The sequence below is a fragment of the Chiloscyllium plagiosum genome, unplaced genomic scaffold, assembly GCF_037043375.1.
Source record: "Chiloscyllium plagiosum isolate Xiang-an unplaced genomic scaffold, Cpla_swu_hap1 HiC_scaffold_19, whole genome shotgun sequence".
Classification (NCBI taxonomy): domain Eukaryota; kingdom Metazoa; phylum Chordata; class Chondrichthyes; order Orectolobiformes; family Hemiscylliidae; genus Chiloscyllium; species Chiloscyllium plagiosum.
This window is the reverse complement of record NW_028270157.1, coordinates 52,854,290-52,868,466: the sequence shown is the minus strand read 5'-3', so window position 1 is coordinate 52,868,466 and position 14,177 is coordinate 52,854,290. Positions and strand designations below refer to the sequence as shown.

The window sequence follows — 14,177 nt, the reverse complement described above, 5'->3', positions numbered from 1 at the left end:
AGTCGCAGAGCACGCCGAGACGAGGGAGTGCACGCACGAGAGAGAGAGAGGCCGAGAGAGAGAGCGAGAGAGAGCGAGAGCAGTCGAGAGAGAGAGAGAGAGAGAGAGAGAGCGCAAGTGAGAGAGTGAGAGAGAGCAGGTGAGAGAGGAGACGAGAGAGAAGGCAGTGAGAGGAGCGAGAGAGTCGAGAGAGAGGCGAGAGAGAGCGAGAGAGCAGGCGAGAGAGAGCGAGAGAGAGCAGGCGAGAGAGAGAGAGAGAGAGAGAGAGAGCAGGCGAGAGAGAGAGAGAGCAGGAGAGAGAGCAGGCGAGAGAGAGAAGAGCGAGAGAGAGCAGGCGAGAGAGAGCGAGAGAGAGAAGTGAGAGCAGGCGAGAGAGAGAGAGCAGCGAGAGAGGAGTGAGAGAGAGCGAGAGAGCAGCGCGAGAGAGCGAGAGAGAGCAGGAGAGAGAGAGAGCAGGCGAGAGAGAGCAGGCGAGAGAGAGCAGGCGAGAGAGAGAGAGAGCAGGCGAGAGAGAGAGCAGGCAGAGAGAGAGAGAGCAGGCGAGAGAGAGAGCAGCGAGAGAGAGAGAGCAGGCGAGAGCGCGAGAGCAGGCGAGAGAGAGAGCGAGCGAGAGAGCAGGCGAGCGAGAGAGAGCAGGCGAGAGAGAGAGAGAGAGCAGGCGAGAGAGAGCAGGCGAGAGAGAGAGAGCAGGCGAGAGAGAGAGCGAGAGAGAGAGCAGGCGAGAGAGCGAGAGAGCAGGCGAGACGAGAGAGAGCAGGCGAGAGAGCGAGAGAGCAGGCGAGAGAGAGCAGCGAGAGAGCGAGAGAGAGCGCGAGAGAGAGAGCAGCGAGAGAGAGAGAGCGAGCGCAGGCGAGAGAGAGCGCGCGAGCAGGGCGAGAGAGAGCGCGCGCAGGCGAGAGAGAGCGCGCAGCGAGAGAGAGCGCAGCGCAGGCGAGAGAGAGCAGCGCGCAGGCGAGAGAGAGAGCCGCGCGAGAGAGCGCGCAGCGAGAGAGAGCGCGCGCAGGCGAGAGAGAGAGAGCAGCGCGCGAGAGAGAGGCGCAGGCGAGAGAGAGCGCGCGCAGGCGAGAGAGAGAGCGCGCGCACGCGAGGCGAGAGAGAGCCGAGAGAGCGCGCAGGCGAGAGAGAGAGAGAGGCGAGAGAGAGAGAAGGCGAGCGAGAGAGAGAGGCGAGAGAGAGAGAAGGCGCGAGGGAGAGAGAGAGAGAAGGCGAGAGAGAGAAGGCGAGAGAGAGAAGGCGGAGAGAGAGAAGGGCGAGAGAGAGAAGGCGAGAGAGAGAGGAGAGAGAAGGCGAGAGAGAGAAGGCGAGAGAGAGAAGGCGAGAGAGAGAAGGCGAGAGAGTGTGAGAGAGCAGGCGAGAGAGAGAAGGAGAGAGAGGCGAGAGAGAGAGCGCAGGCGAGAGCAGGCCGAGAGAGTGAGAGAGCAGGCGAGAGAGCGAGCGAGAGCAGAGCGCGAGAGAGAGCGAGCAGTGCGAGAGCAGAGGAGAGAGCGAGCAGGCGAGAGAGAGGCGAGAGCGAGAGCAGGCGAGAGAGTGAGAGCGAGCAGGCGAGAGAGTGAGAGCGAGCAGGCGAGAGAGTGAGAGCGAGCAGGCGAGAGAGTGAGAGCGAGCAGGCGAGAGAGAGAGAGAGCACGTGCAGGCGAGAGAGAGAGAGCACGTGCAGGCGAGGGAGAGCGCATGAGACAGTGCACACGAAAACCAGAGAGAAAGAGAGGGAGAAAGCGTGAGAGACGGTGCGAGCGCAAGAGCCAGAGAGATAGAGAGAGAGAGTGCACGCACGAGAGAGAGAGAGAGAGAATGAGAGAGAAAGAGAGAGAGAGAAAGAGAGAGCAGGCGAGAGAGAGAGAGAGAGCAGGCGAGAGAGAGAGAGAGAGCAGGCGAGAGAGAGAGAGAGAGCAGGCGAGAGAGAGAGAGAGCAGGCGAGAGAGAGAGAGCAGGCGAGAGAGAGAGAGCAGGCGAGAGAGAGAGAGAGAGAGAGAGAGACGACGAGAGAGAGAGAGAGAGAGGAGACAGAGAGAGAGACAGACAGCAGGCGAGAGAGAGAGAGAGCAGGCGAGAGAGAGAGAGAGAGAGAGAGTGCAGACGAGAGGGAGAGAGCAGGCGAGAGAGAGAGAGGGGCACAAGAGGGGAGGGAGAGAGAGAGGGAGTACGACATAGGGAGAGCGCGAGCGCTATAGAAGGAGGGAGAGCACGAGAGCAGAGACACAGCACAAAAGAGAGCACGAAAGTGCGAGAGGCTGCACACACGAGAAAGGGAAAGAGTAAGGACGAGGGAGGGGAGTGACAAAGAGCAGGAGTGAAAGTGTGAAAACGTGCAGAAGATAGAGGGGGAGAGAGAGAGAGAGAGAGAGAGAGAGAGAGAGAGAGAGAGAGAGAGAGAGAGAGAGAGAGAGAGAAAGAGAGAAAGAGAGAGAGAGATATCCTGTCAGAGACAGCACGGAGGAGAAAAGGTGCACGCATACAAGGGAGGGAGAGACAGGATGCGTTCACGTGAGGTGGGGGCACAGGCATGAGCACCAGCAAGAGAGCCAGCATCAGCAAGAGAGAGTGAGGACACGAGAGGTTTTTGACACATGCGAGAGACAGCGTGACAGAGAAAGGGAGGGCGTGTGAGAAAGGGGAGCATGCATTGGAGAGAGCTGGAGCGCAGGTGCGAGGCAGATGGGGAGCATCCATGAGCGAGAGGGGGGAAGAGGGTTTAGAGGGAGCACAGGCACAGAAGGGAGGAACAAGTGGTCTACGTGCACAGGAGGAAAAGAGATGGAGGCAGGGAGGAGGAGCGGAGGTACAGGGAAGAAGGTAAAGGGGGAGAGTGAGATGGATGGAGAGGGAGGGAGGAAGGAGGAAGGAGGGGCATGGGAGGATCACAGGCATGGGTAGGAAGGGGAGGGTATAGTAGGGACAGGATATGCAGGTATGGGAGGGACAGAGAGAGTGGGCAGGCATGCGAGGAAGGGAGGGAGGAAGGAATGGATAGCACAAGAGGGGGAATGGTAGAGAAGTGGGCAGCGTGAGGGAGGGAAAGATGGAGCGGGAGCTTGCGCAAATAAGGAGAACAGGAGCAAGAGGCGGGGGGCAGCAAGCGAGGGGGAGGACATGTGAGCAACTGGGGGGGTAGAGGGAGGATAGAAGGTTGCTGAATGAAGGATAGTGTGTTAATGAGTAATAGAATATGAGTGAGGAACAGAGAGTGAGACTGTGTGCACCCATGTCAGCATGAGAGTGGCTGTTGGTGGCTTTGGGTGGTGGGGTGGGGATGCATAAGAAATGGAGAGAGAGTGTGTGGACCATGATGCTGAGTGGTTTCGGAGTGGCTATTTCCAGTTATGAAGCAGTTCTCCTGTCTGTATAGCTTCCACCTCCACTGTTTGAAGTGTGCTTAAAATGGTATGTCCTCGTCTGCCCTCACCAGTCATTATACATTTCAGCTAAAGACCTTCCAACGTTCAACACACTTGCACTTTGCTATTTTACAGCAAACTATGTTTTCACTGGCACCATATGAACTGGTACTCTCTACAAACTGGCAAAAAGTATGTACCTCAAATACCAGAAGTTTACTGTGTTATCGCAATCTCCTCTGTTTCTATTACTTACAATGTGTTTTGACATTGATTACGTAGATCTCTTGTTCAATTGGAATATTTGTTCGACCTGTACACTCCTGGTCTCTTGGGTGCCGATTAATAAAAAGTTTGCAGTACTAGTACTCATCATTTAATTCCTATTAAATTTTAAAATAATTAACATGAATTGAAAAACAAAACATTTAACAATTCTTAATATTCAAACAGACCCTGAAAGAGAAATTTCTGATACTGAAAAGATTTGTGATCTTTTGTGACCACAAATCTTTTTAGTTCCAGAAGTTTACTCTCAAAATCATCTGATAGAACTCAAGTACAAAGTAGGAGTATAAGAATTGAAAGAGGAGATTTTCCAATGAGTGATGAAACTGCCATACCTGTCATTCATGAAACTCTAATTGTTTATAGCAAACTTCAGAATAAAAAACGGCAAATGTCAAAAGGCATTGCAGAAAAATCTAAGTTCATCTTCCCTTGTGAAAATTTTAAAGTGCAATGAAAAAGTAAAATGATTATTTTTATTCTCGATGCCATTTGTTGCATTAATCTTACTTACAATCATTCTAAAAGCATGTTTCAAAAATACTGAAGTACTAAAACTATGCCATGTCCATCCACTAAATCATTTCAATTGTTTCTCCAAATGGGATGAAAGAGAACAATGGAAATGTAAACTCAATTCAAGATGTCTTTGTAAAGCATGTTTTAGGACTGTCTCTCCCAATTCCTTCTCCCTAACCATTTAATTAAATCCTAAGTAAGAACATTTGAAGGATCGGCATAGTTGTGAATGGGTTCCTCCGGTCTTTGATATTAACACTACTTTCGAGACGAATTTTCAAAGTAGCATCAAATTTACCTCTTTCAATAACCTATGATAAACCCATTCACCTATAAAAACAAGTGGAGCTCACAGTAATGACTTGAAGTTTCCTCTTTCCACACACAATGTCAGTAACAAAAACTAAGGTTTCTTCATCCATACTTTTACTGTTTGATATTAAACCCATTGGTTCAATATACTGCAGTCACATAACTAATTTATACTACTACAAAATGATTTATTTCCAACCAAACCAAAAAAAAACCTAGCCTACTGTCTCAGGTAAATACAAAAGATTCCACAGCACAATTTCTAATAGCAGTTAATTTATCCAAGTATCGTGACCAATAATTATTCCTCAAGTAACATTTCTAGAAAACAGATGATCAGACTTCTACATGTGGCAACTTGCAAATTTTCTACCACATTCCATGCAGTGCAAAGGTGACTACATTTGAAAAGAACCTAATTGCTTGTAAAACTCTTTGGAATGCTCAAAGATCATCTAGAGTGATGTATAAACGCAAGTCCTTTTCTCCTACGCTGTTTGAAATACATTGAGCCCCAGTTGGCAAATGGTGTCTAATTCTAGATACCTCACTCTCAGAAGGACATGAAAGTTCTCGAGATGAAAAGGAGGAGATTTCCTACAATGATTCTAGAGATAAGGGATTACAGTGATATGGTTATACTGGAAAAATTTAGTTTGTTTTCTTCCAAGCAGAACAGGCTAAAAGGAGATTTGATAAATCTGTTTAAAGTCTTAGAAAGAGATTAATTACAGTAGGTGGACAGTAAGTTGCAAGTGATTATTATTCCATGGGCAATGAGCAGAGAGTTGAAATAAGATTCAACAGAAGCTATAAAAAAAAAGGAATTAGAGAAAAATTGGAAGAATATGGAGAAAGAGTCAGAAGATGGGACTAACTGGATTGCTCTTCAAAAGCATTGTCAGTGCAGACACAATGGCGGAATGGCTTCCTTTTGTAATGTTATATGATAGCTTTGTGCGTGGGAAATCATGTCTCACAAACTTGATTGAGTTTTCTGAGAAGTAACAAAAAGGATTGATGAGGGCAGAGGGTAGATGTGATCTATATGGACTTCAGTAAGGCGTTCGACAAGGTTCCCATGGGAGACTGGTTAGCAAGGTTAGATCTCACGGATTACAGGGAGAACTAACCATTTGGATACAGAACTGGCTCAAATGTAGAAGAGAAGAGGGTGGTGGTGGAGGGTTGTTTTTCAGACTGGAGGCATGTGACCAGTGGAGTGCCACAAGGATCGGTGCTGGGTCCACTACTTTTCATCATTTATATAAATGATTTGGATGCGAGCTTAAGAGGTACAGTTAATAAGTTTGCAGATGACATCAAAATTGGAGGTGTAGTGGACAGCGAAAAAGGTTACCTCAGATTACAACAGGATCTTGATCAGATGGGCCAATGGGCTGAGGAGTGGCAGATGGAATTTAATTTAGATAAATGCGAGGTGCTGCATTTTGAGAAAGCAATTCTTAGCAGGACTTATACACTAAATGGTAAGGTCCTAAGGAGTGATGCTGAACAAAGAGACCTTGGAGTGCAGGCTCATAGCTCCTTGAAAGTGGAGTCGAAGGTAGACAGGATAAAGAAGAAGGTGTTTGGTATGCTTTCCTTCATTGGTCAGAGTATTGAGTACACGAGTTGGGAGGTCATGTTGCGGCTTTACAGGACATTGGTTAGGTGACTTGTGGAATATTGCGTGCATTTCTGGTCTCCTTCCTATTGGAAGGATGTTGTGAAACTTGAAAGGGTTCAGAAAAGATTTACAAGGATGTTGCCGGAGTTGGAGGATTTGAGCTATAGGGAGAGGTTGAATAAGCTTGGGATGTTTTCCCTGGAGCAGCAGAGGCTGAGGGGTGACCTTATAGAGGTTTATAAAATCATGACGAGCACAGATAAGGTAAATAGACAAGGTCTTTTCCCTGGGGTCGGGGAGTCCAGAACTAGAGAGCTTGGTTTAGGGTGAGGGGGGAATGATATCAAAGAGACCTAAGGGGCAACTTTTTTCACGCAGAGGCTGGTGCATGTGTGGAATAGGCTGCCAGAGAAAGTGGTGGAGGCTGGTACAATTGCTACATTTAAAAAGGCATCTGGATGGGTATATGAATAAGAAGGATTGGGAGGGATATGGGCTGGGTGCTGGCAAGTGGGACGAGATTGGGTTGGGATATCTTGTCAGCATGGACGGGTTGGACCGAAGCGTCTGTTTCTGCGCTGCATGTCTCTATGACTCTCTGAAATGGAAGACTTTTCAGATTTGTTACAATTCTTGCTGATTTTTCATTATTTTTATTCTTTTATCAATTTTGGTTTGGAGCTGCAATCCGGGAATTGACAGCTGAAGATGACTTTTGGATGCTGGAAAACATTTTATGGTTAAAAAGACAAAAACAGATCAAACCAGCATGAAGATTTTGAAAGCTCCCTGCTTAACCTCCTTTCTCAGCTTTTGGAAACCCAGAGAGTAAAAAGTTGGGTTAGAAGTATTATTACCTTTACCTGAGTGAACTGAAATGGTAATCCTGATCGACATCTCCAGAAAAGCAACCGAGGACTCCACATCTAACCCTGTGAAAAATCGCATCATGACAACCACTTAAGTAATCTGGCCAGTTTTATTAAACCCTTAACTGTGCTTATCGATCTTAGGTGTGAATGGAAGTTGAAAACAAATGTTTCAGGTTTAAAGCATAGATATTAGTTAGATTAATTTATTGTTTCTTTTTTTTTCACTGCTAAAGTTATTGCATATTTATTAGATATGTCTTATTATTAAGATTCAAAATTGGCGTCTGGAATTAATTATTCATAAAGGCTGAGATTAGTTATTCAAAAGTTTGTTTAGGAGTAGTTATTGAGGAGCTTTGAAGGTTTCAATTTTTGCATATTGTAAGGACTTGTTAGGGGTAGGAAGACTTATTTGGTTCAGCTTTTTGACTCCACATCATAATAGGTTCCTCACCTTCCTATTTCTTAATTTCAGAGCGCAACTCAAACTGCGACAAAACTCAACATGTCGAGAGAAATCCATATAAAAAATGACTGGCATAGCCAATGAGACCAATGGGCCAAAATAAATCTTGCAGTTTTAAATAACACTGCACGTGTGCTATAATTTTCAGCAGAATACAGTGGTCAAAACAGAAAAACATGCTGGCCCTAAATATTAGCAGTTATTTTTCAAATCCTTAGCCCATCTCTAACAGAAATCTCATTTTCAACTGCACAACGTCATGTCACAGTTCACAGTGCAATGTTAAATGTCAGTCACATATCTTTTACCAAAATTAAAGCTGAAAAACTATTGCTAAGAATGCTTTTCTAATCAACAGTTTAAGTTTGCCCACTAAATGCAAGAGAAAAAATTTCACTGAATTTCCGTTTACCAAATACTACATAACTTTATCATAAGGAATCTTCAGAATGACTTCATTTGAAAAATAAATCAACAAATGGTTTTACTTTTGATTTTCTTCCTTCCCTCATTTTAACCTGGTCCATTGCGGACTCTTCCCTTCCCCCTTTCTTGACATCTGTTTCCATTTCTGGGGATAGCTGGTCACTAATATTCATTAAAAATCCATCAACCCTATATGTATCTCTATTATGCATCACCACATTGCTTCCTGTGAGGGCGCCATTCCACTATCCAAAGTTCAGCATCTCAGTTTCATCTGTCCTGGTGATGCCACCTTCTGCAGCGGGGCCTCAGAAAAATCCATCTTTTTGCCCAATCATGGGTTCTCTGTTTCCATGGTTGACAGGGCCCCTTATTGTGTCTGATCTATTTCGCACACCTCTGCCCTCACCCCTCCTTTTCCCTCCCATAACAACAATACAGTTCCACCCACGCCAGTCCTTATTATCCACTCCACCAGCTTTTCCATTTAAAAGATCATCAGTCGCCATATTCTCCACCACGAGCAGGATGCCACCAAATATATTCCGGTTCCCTCCCTTGTTAACATTCCACAGGGACACTGGTCCACTCGACTTCCTTTTTCAACACCTTGCCACACCCCCACAGCACCTTCCCTTGCAAATGGTTGAATTTGAATGCAGAATACAGGATTAAAGACAGGATTCTCGGCAGTGTGGAGTAACAGAGGGATCTTGGGATCCACGTCCATAGATCCCTCAAAGTTGCCACCCATGTTGATAAGGTTGTTAAGAAGGCGTATGGTGTGTTGGCTTTCATTAGCCGGGGGATTGAGTTTAAGAGCTGTGAGGTTATGTAGCAACTCTATAGAGCCCTAGTTAGACCACATGTGGAATATTCGCCTCATTATAGAAAAGATGTGGAAGCTTTGTAGAGGGTGCAGAGAAGATTTACCAGGATGCTGCCTGGACTGGAGGGTACATCTTATGAAGAAAGGATGAGGGGGTTAGGGCTTTTCTTATTGGAGCAAAGAAGGATGAGAGGTGACTTGACAGAGGTGTACATGATGTTGCGATATGGAGAGAGTGGATAGCCAGAGACTTTTTCTCATGGCCGAAATGTCTGTCATGAGGGAGCATAATTTTCAGCTGATTGGAGGAAGGTTTAGGGGAGATGTCAGAGGTAGGTTCTTTACACAGTATGATGGGTGTGTGGAATGCACTGCCAGCAGTGGTATTAGAATTAGATACATTAGGAATATTTAAGTGACTTTTGGATAGGCACATCGAATATAGTACAATGAAGGGTATGTAGGTTAGTCTGATCTTTGAGTAGGATAGAAGGCCAGCACAACATCGAGGGCCAAAGGGCCTGTACTGTGCTGTACAGTTCTATGTTCTAATTGCAGAAGGTGTAACACTTGATCCTTTACTTCCTCCCTATCCAAGGCCCCTGATGTACCTTCCAGGTGAAGCAGCAATTTACCTGCACTTCATTTTATCTAGTATTCAGTGCTCATGATGTAGTTTCTTCTTCACTGGGGAGACAAAATGCACACTGAGTGACTGCCTTGAGGAACACCTATGGTTAGCCCATAAGAATAACTTAGACCTTCTAAGTGCTTGCCATTTTAAAGGATGGCTTTGTTCCCACGCTGGCATTTTTGGTTCAGGTCCACTCAAGTGCTCCGGTGAGGATCAATGCAAGCTGGTCAGACAGCATCCCATCTTCTGCTTGGGGACCGTACAGCCTCTAGAACTCAACAGAGTTTAACAATTTGAGCATGAACAGCTCCTTCCATGTCCATTGCCACAACACTAGCCTCCACAGCCCAAGTCCTGTCATGAAATGGGCTGCTTTCAGCACAGGGTAAAAACAATGACTGCAGATGCTGGAGACCAGATTCTGGATTCGTGGTGCTGGAAGAGCACAGCAGTTCAGGCAGCATCCGAGGACAGGCAAAATCCAGCACAGTCAATCCATTTTCAACTACTCCTAGTCTCCATTATTACTTAATTAACTTTTCTTCTTTCCTGGCTAACTTATAAACAAGTCCTTAATCTGCCTGAACTCTTCTCGCTGTTTGAGATTCCTGTCCACCTATCCACTTACTGCTTTTCCCCCAACTGCAGTCTTTAGCATACATACCACCTAGTTGCCATCACCTATGGCTAATATGAAGAAGGGTCACTGAACTTGAAAAATTAACTGATCTCTCTTCACAGATGCTGCGAGACCTGCTGAGTTTATCCAGCATGATGTGACTGTTTCAGTTTTCCAGCATCCACAGTTCTTTGTTTTACTTAACTAATAATAGCTTAGCTTTCAAACATTCAAGAGTTAAAATTTTTAATTTTAATTTTGTAACATCTTAAAATTTACCCTTTTACTGTACAGCAACTCTTGTGACAGGAACCCACACCTTCACCAAAAGAAAACTAATCACAGAAGCATAGAGATTGGAATCAATCTTTTTATTAGAATTTGCTGAGGTTGGTGTTATCAATTTCACTAAGGCTTGCTCAAAATAGGAAATGTACTGGAGAAAAATGTGGGCAATGATTGCGAGTGTGTCTTCAATAGAAATTACTGATATATGTGCTGAATAATAAAGCCATTACTTGCACTGATGTCATTTAAATTAATCAATCATAGGAACACTGAATCAAAAGCAATAAGCCATTCAGTCCTCAAACCTATTCCACCATTCAACAGCAGGCTCTCAATCCAACTCAGACCATTCTGACTCCAAAATATTTAATTATTCTTTTGTTGCCACTGGGTCAAAAACCTGAAACTCCTGACTTCTAGCACCATCATTGTACCTGGGACTGTGGCAGTTCAAGGCAACAGCCTATCACGACCCTCAACGGTAATTAGGAATAGGGAACAAACACGGAAATAAGGAGAGAATCAAAGTTACTATTTCATATCCACTTTGATTCTTCTTTCTCTCTCTGGAGAAGCTGCCAGACCTATTGAGTTTCTCCAGAACTTACTGCTTTAATTCCAAGTTTTCAGCATCCAGAGTGTTTTGTTTTTGTTTGAGGGAATGAATGCTGCTCCAGCTAATTAAACAACATTCCATCAACTAATTTAAATTTTTCATGACTGAGTTCCAAAGAAGAGACATTTACAATGTTAACTCAGTTTCTTGTCCACAGATGCTACCAAATCTGATTTTCTTCAGTACTTTGTCTTTATTAACATTTTTCTCACTGCCACAGGTAAGAGGGTAACATAAATTATTTGAGAGATCAAATTACACAAGTTACATGTGATCAATGGAGAGAAAAGGCTACTCAGCTAAGTAACACGTGGGAGTGAGATGATCTCGAGTCAAGGAGGTAGACCCCGCAGCCTTCTTTAAATTCGGGGAAATTGCTTCCTGTATGGTCAAGGGTAAGACAAATCATTAAAACAGTCCTTGAAACAGCTGGTGGCAGACTTAGCAACCTTTCCAAAAAGTGAGGAAGGCACTTGTTGCAATGGCAATACTGAATCCATTGGAAAATGGAAGTAACTGTGGGCTGTTTGCTACAAAGACTAATGCAATAAAGGTTGTAATGTATAATGCATGTCAAGTAAACAGAAAGAATGTCATATCCTGTAGTTTAAAGCTTAACTTACTTCTAAAAATAATAGTTAGTGAATTGTAGGTAGTTTGTTTTTACAGAAATTTTAAAACATGAAATCTTGGCACAGATTTTCCAATGACCAGCCTTTATGCCAGGGTGGATAGAGTTGTGCATGGGAACCCCACAGACTCCCAATCATAGCATATCCAAAAGAATTGCCTGGGAAATTTACTCTTCCACTGGACAATTCCTCTAACATCAACTGTGGGAAGGGGAGGAGAGGGGTTAGGTGCAAAGAGAGTAGAGTGCCAGCTGAATCGGGTACTGTGGGAAGGAGTAGGTTCCAAGCTGGCACATTAAGTGATGAAGGATTGACTGAAACCTGTGCCTCCAGACCAACCTTTATCTTCTCTCTTGTCAGATATGTGAAACACCCAACCTCCCCAAAAAACAATGCTTCTCCCACTCATTCCCACCTACTCTAACCATTTATCATTTACCATGCCACCTTGTGTCCTATCTCCTTCCTATGGCACCTTTATCAACCCTGGCATTCTACCCTCCTGGCATCTTACCTTCTCTCCAGCTGGCACACTACTTAACTAGCATCCTACACTCTTCCCAATTGGCCCACTACTCAGCTCTGGCACTACCTACCTGGCACCATATTCCATGCCCAGTTGGCACTAGCCCCACTCATCTGGCATCCTACCACTGGCACCCCACCCATCACTGTGAATTATGCACTTACCATTTGACAGTAGCCAAAAATGATTGTCTGGAGCTTTAAGGGTGTGCTTTGCCTTCCTCTGACAGTTCTGCACTATCACAGAACTGTCTGAATGGAAGCAGAGCTCTGCACGTCTGATGGAGCCCTGATCAGAACCTCCACTCAGAAATGTGGCAATCCCTTCTTTCATAAAAAAATATAGTAGTGATGGAGTTGCAACCTGCGGGAGACTGCCATTCATTGGAAACTCCAGCCCTTTCTGGTGTCATTTTTCAGCTGATAACTAGGATTTCAAATCGCTTTAAATATTCTTGCTCTCTAAAGACATTATAAGATTAGCATATATTGCAACAACTTTTAAACAAAGAAAAATGATTCTACCACTTTTATTAAAGAACTTATTTAAGCATCATTTACCTTGAGTATCCTCATACAGTTAATGGACTAGATTGATAATGAATTACATTAGATTTGGGGACCTGGGACTTTTTAAGCATTGAAGGTCATTACAGGACTTTACAGTTGTATTGCAACGTTTTATTGAAACTATACATGGCACTAATCAGACCATAGCTGGAATACTGTGAACAGTTTCAAACCTTTATCCAGAGAAAGATATACTAGCATTCGAGATTGCCTAGGCTGATACCAAGAATGGAGAGACTGTTTTATGAGGCAAGATTGAGTAGGTTTGGTCTGTTCACATTGGAGTTTATAAAAAAAATGAGATGCAAACTTACCGAAGCATTAAAGATTCTTAGGGGACTTGTGGAGGGTAGCTCCCCCTTGTGGGAGGGTGTTTGGCCAGAGGATATAATTTCAGAATAAGGGATTGCCGATTTAAGACAGTGACGAGGAGGAATTTCTTCTGAGTGTAGTGAATCTGTGGAATTCTTTTCCACAAAAGATTGTCAAAGTTGGGCTAGATTCAAGCCCGAGATAGACAAGATTTTTAATTAGTAAGGGAATCAAGAGAAAAGACAGGAAATTTGAATTAAGGATTATCAAATCAGCCTTGATCTCACTGAATGGCTGAGCAGATTCAATGGGCTGAATTGCCTGCTTCTGCTTCTCAGTTTTATGGCATTGAGGTCTAAGAGAAAAGCATTAGTTTTGGTCCAAATGGATTTGTGTTAGGTGAGCATTTATGATTGATTATGATCGCTACTGTCATAAGAATCAAACTAGGCTCTAAGTCAGGACTTTATTTTCTTTTCAGAGTTATAAATCATGCAGAGTAAGGATTTGATTCAAACATTCAACAAAGCCTGACATGGCTGGTTGGAGCAGGATGGTTTGAGATACGCAAGTTTATATTTTGACTTCTTAAAGTTCTTAACTTGTCTTGCTATAATTACATTCACTCCTGTTGCACAGCAATTCCTCCACTAGTGGGAAAGGGCAAATACTTTGAGAGGATTATAAAACAGTTCCATTTTAAAGGTGAATATGAAAAATTTACAATGGAAAACTGACAGCAAATGAATGTAAAAGGTGATTTTTTTTTAATGACTAGAGGGCAAAGAAATGTCAACATTTGTTTTAAAACATCATGCATTTGGTCCTCAATTCTAAGCCTACAATTCTAAGTAATTTTTTTAAAAATTCCATTCAGGCACACGTCTTGTCATTATAAACTCCTAAGTCTACCCCTTGAAAGAAAATGGTCTATATTGTCACATCATGTTGTAATTGTACTCCCCCACCAAAAGAGAGCACTGCAACACCAGTACTGGCAAGTAAAGAGAAGTTGTAAAGTGTCCATAGACACTGATGAGTCTAAATATGGACATAGTAATTCATAATGGGAACGTTAATGAGAAACACTTGCAAACATTACACACATGGTACATTACACACATGGTAGTTATGATGGAAACACTTATTTTTAAAAGCATTAGAAAGCCTGTAAAGATATTTGCTCGCTCCTTAACAATAGCTGCTGCAGATGAAGGAGGCTTTTGTGGGAAATGGAGAACTATACTCATGGTGTCAGTTATTCTTGTGCTGGAAATCATCCAATGTACTCTTGATAATTCTAT

The 14,177-nt window shown here is 44.0% G+C and overlaps 1 protein-coding gene across 10 annotated transcripts in view; it reads right to left on the bottom strand.

Moving 5' to 3' along the window:
* Positions 1–14,177, bottom strand: part of phf21b (PHD finger protein 21B) — a 210,794-nt gene that overhangs the window by 146,929 nt on the left and 49,688 nt on the right. For 2 of the 10 annotated variants that reach the window (XM_087997385.1, XM_087997386.1), the window contains exons 2-3: positions 6,948–7,016; positions 3,592–3,718 (exon numbers count right to left, since the gene is read on the bottom strand). The exons of 5 other annotated variants lie outside the window; for them this stretch is intronic. In XM_087997385.1, the coding sequence (XP_087853511.1) occupies positions 3,592–3,606 (15 nt within the window). In that variant the 5' untranslated portion in view covers positions 3,607–3,718; positions 6,948–7,016. Of the gene's footprint in view, positions 1–3,591; positions 3,719–6,941; positions 7,017–14,177 lie in introns of all 10 variants that reach the window. 3 more of the 10 variants (XM_087997383.1, XM_087997384.1, XM_043708870.2) reach the window with 3 other exon arrangements.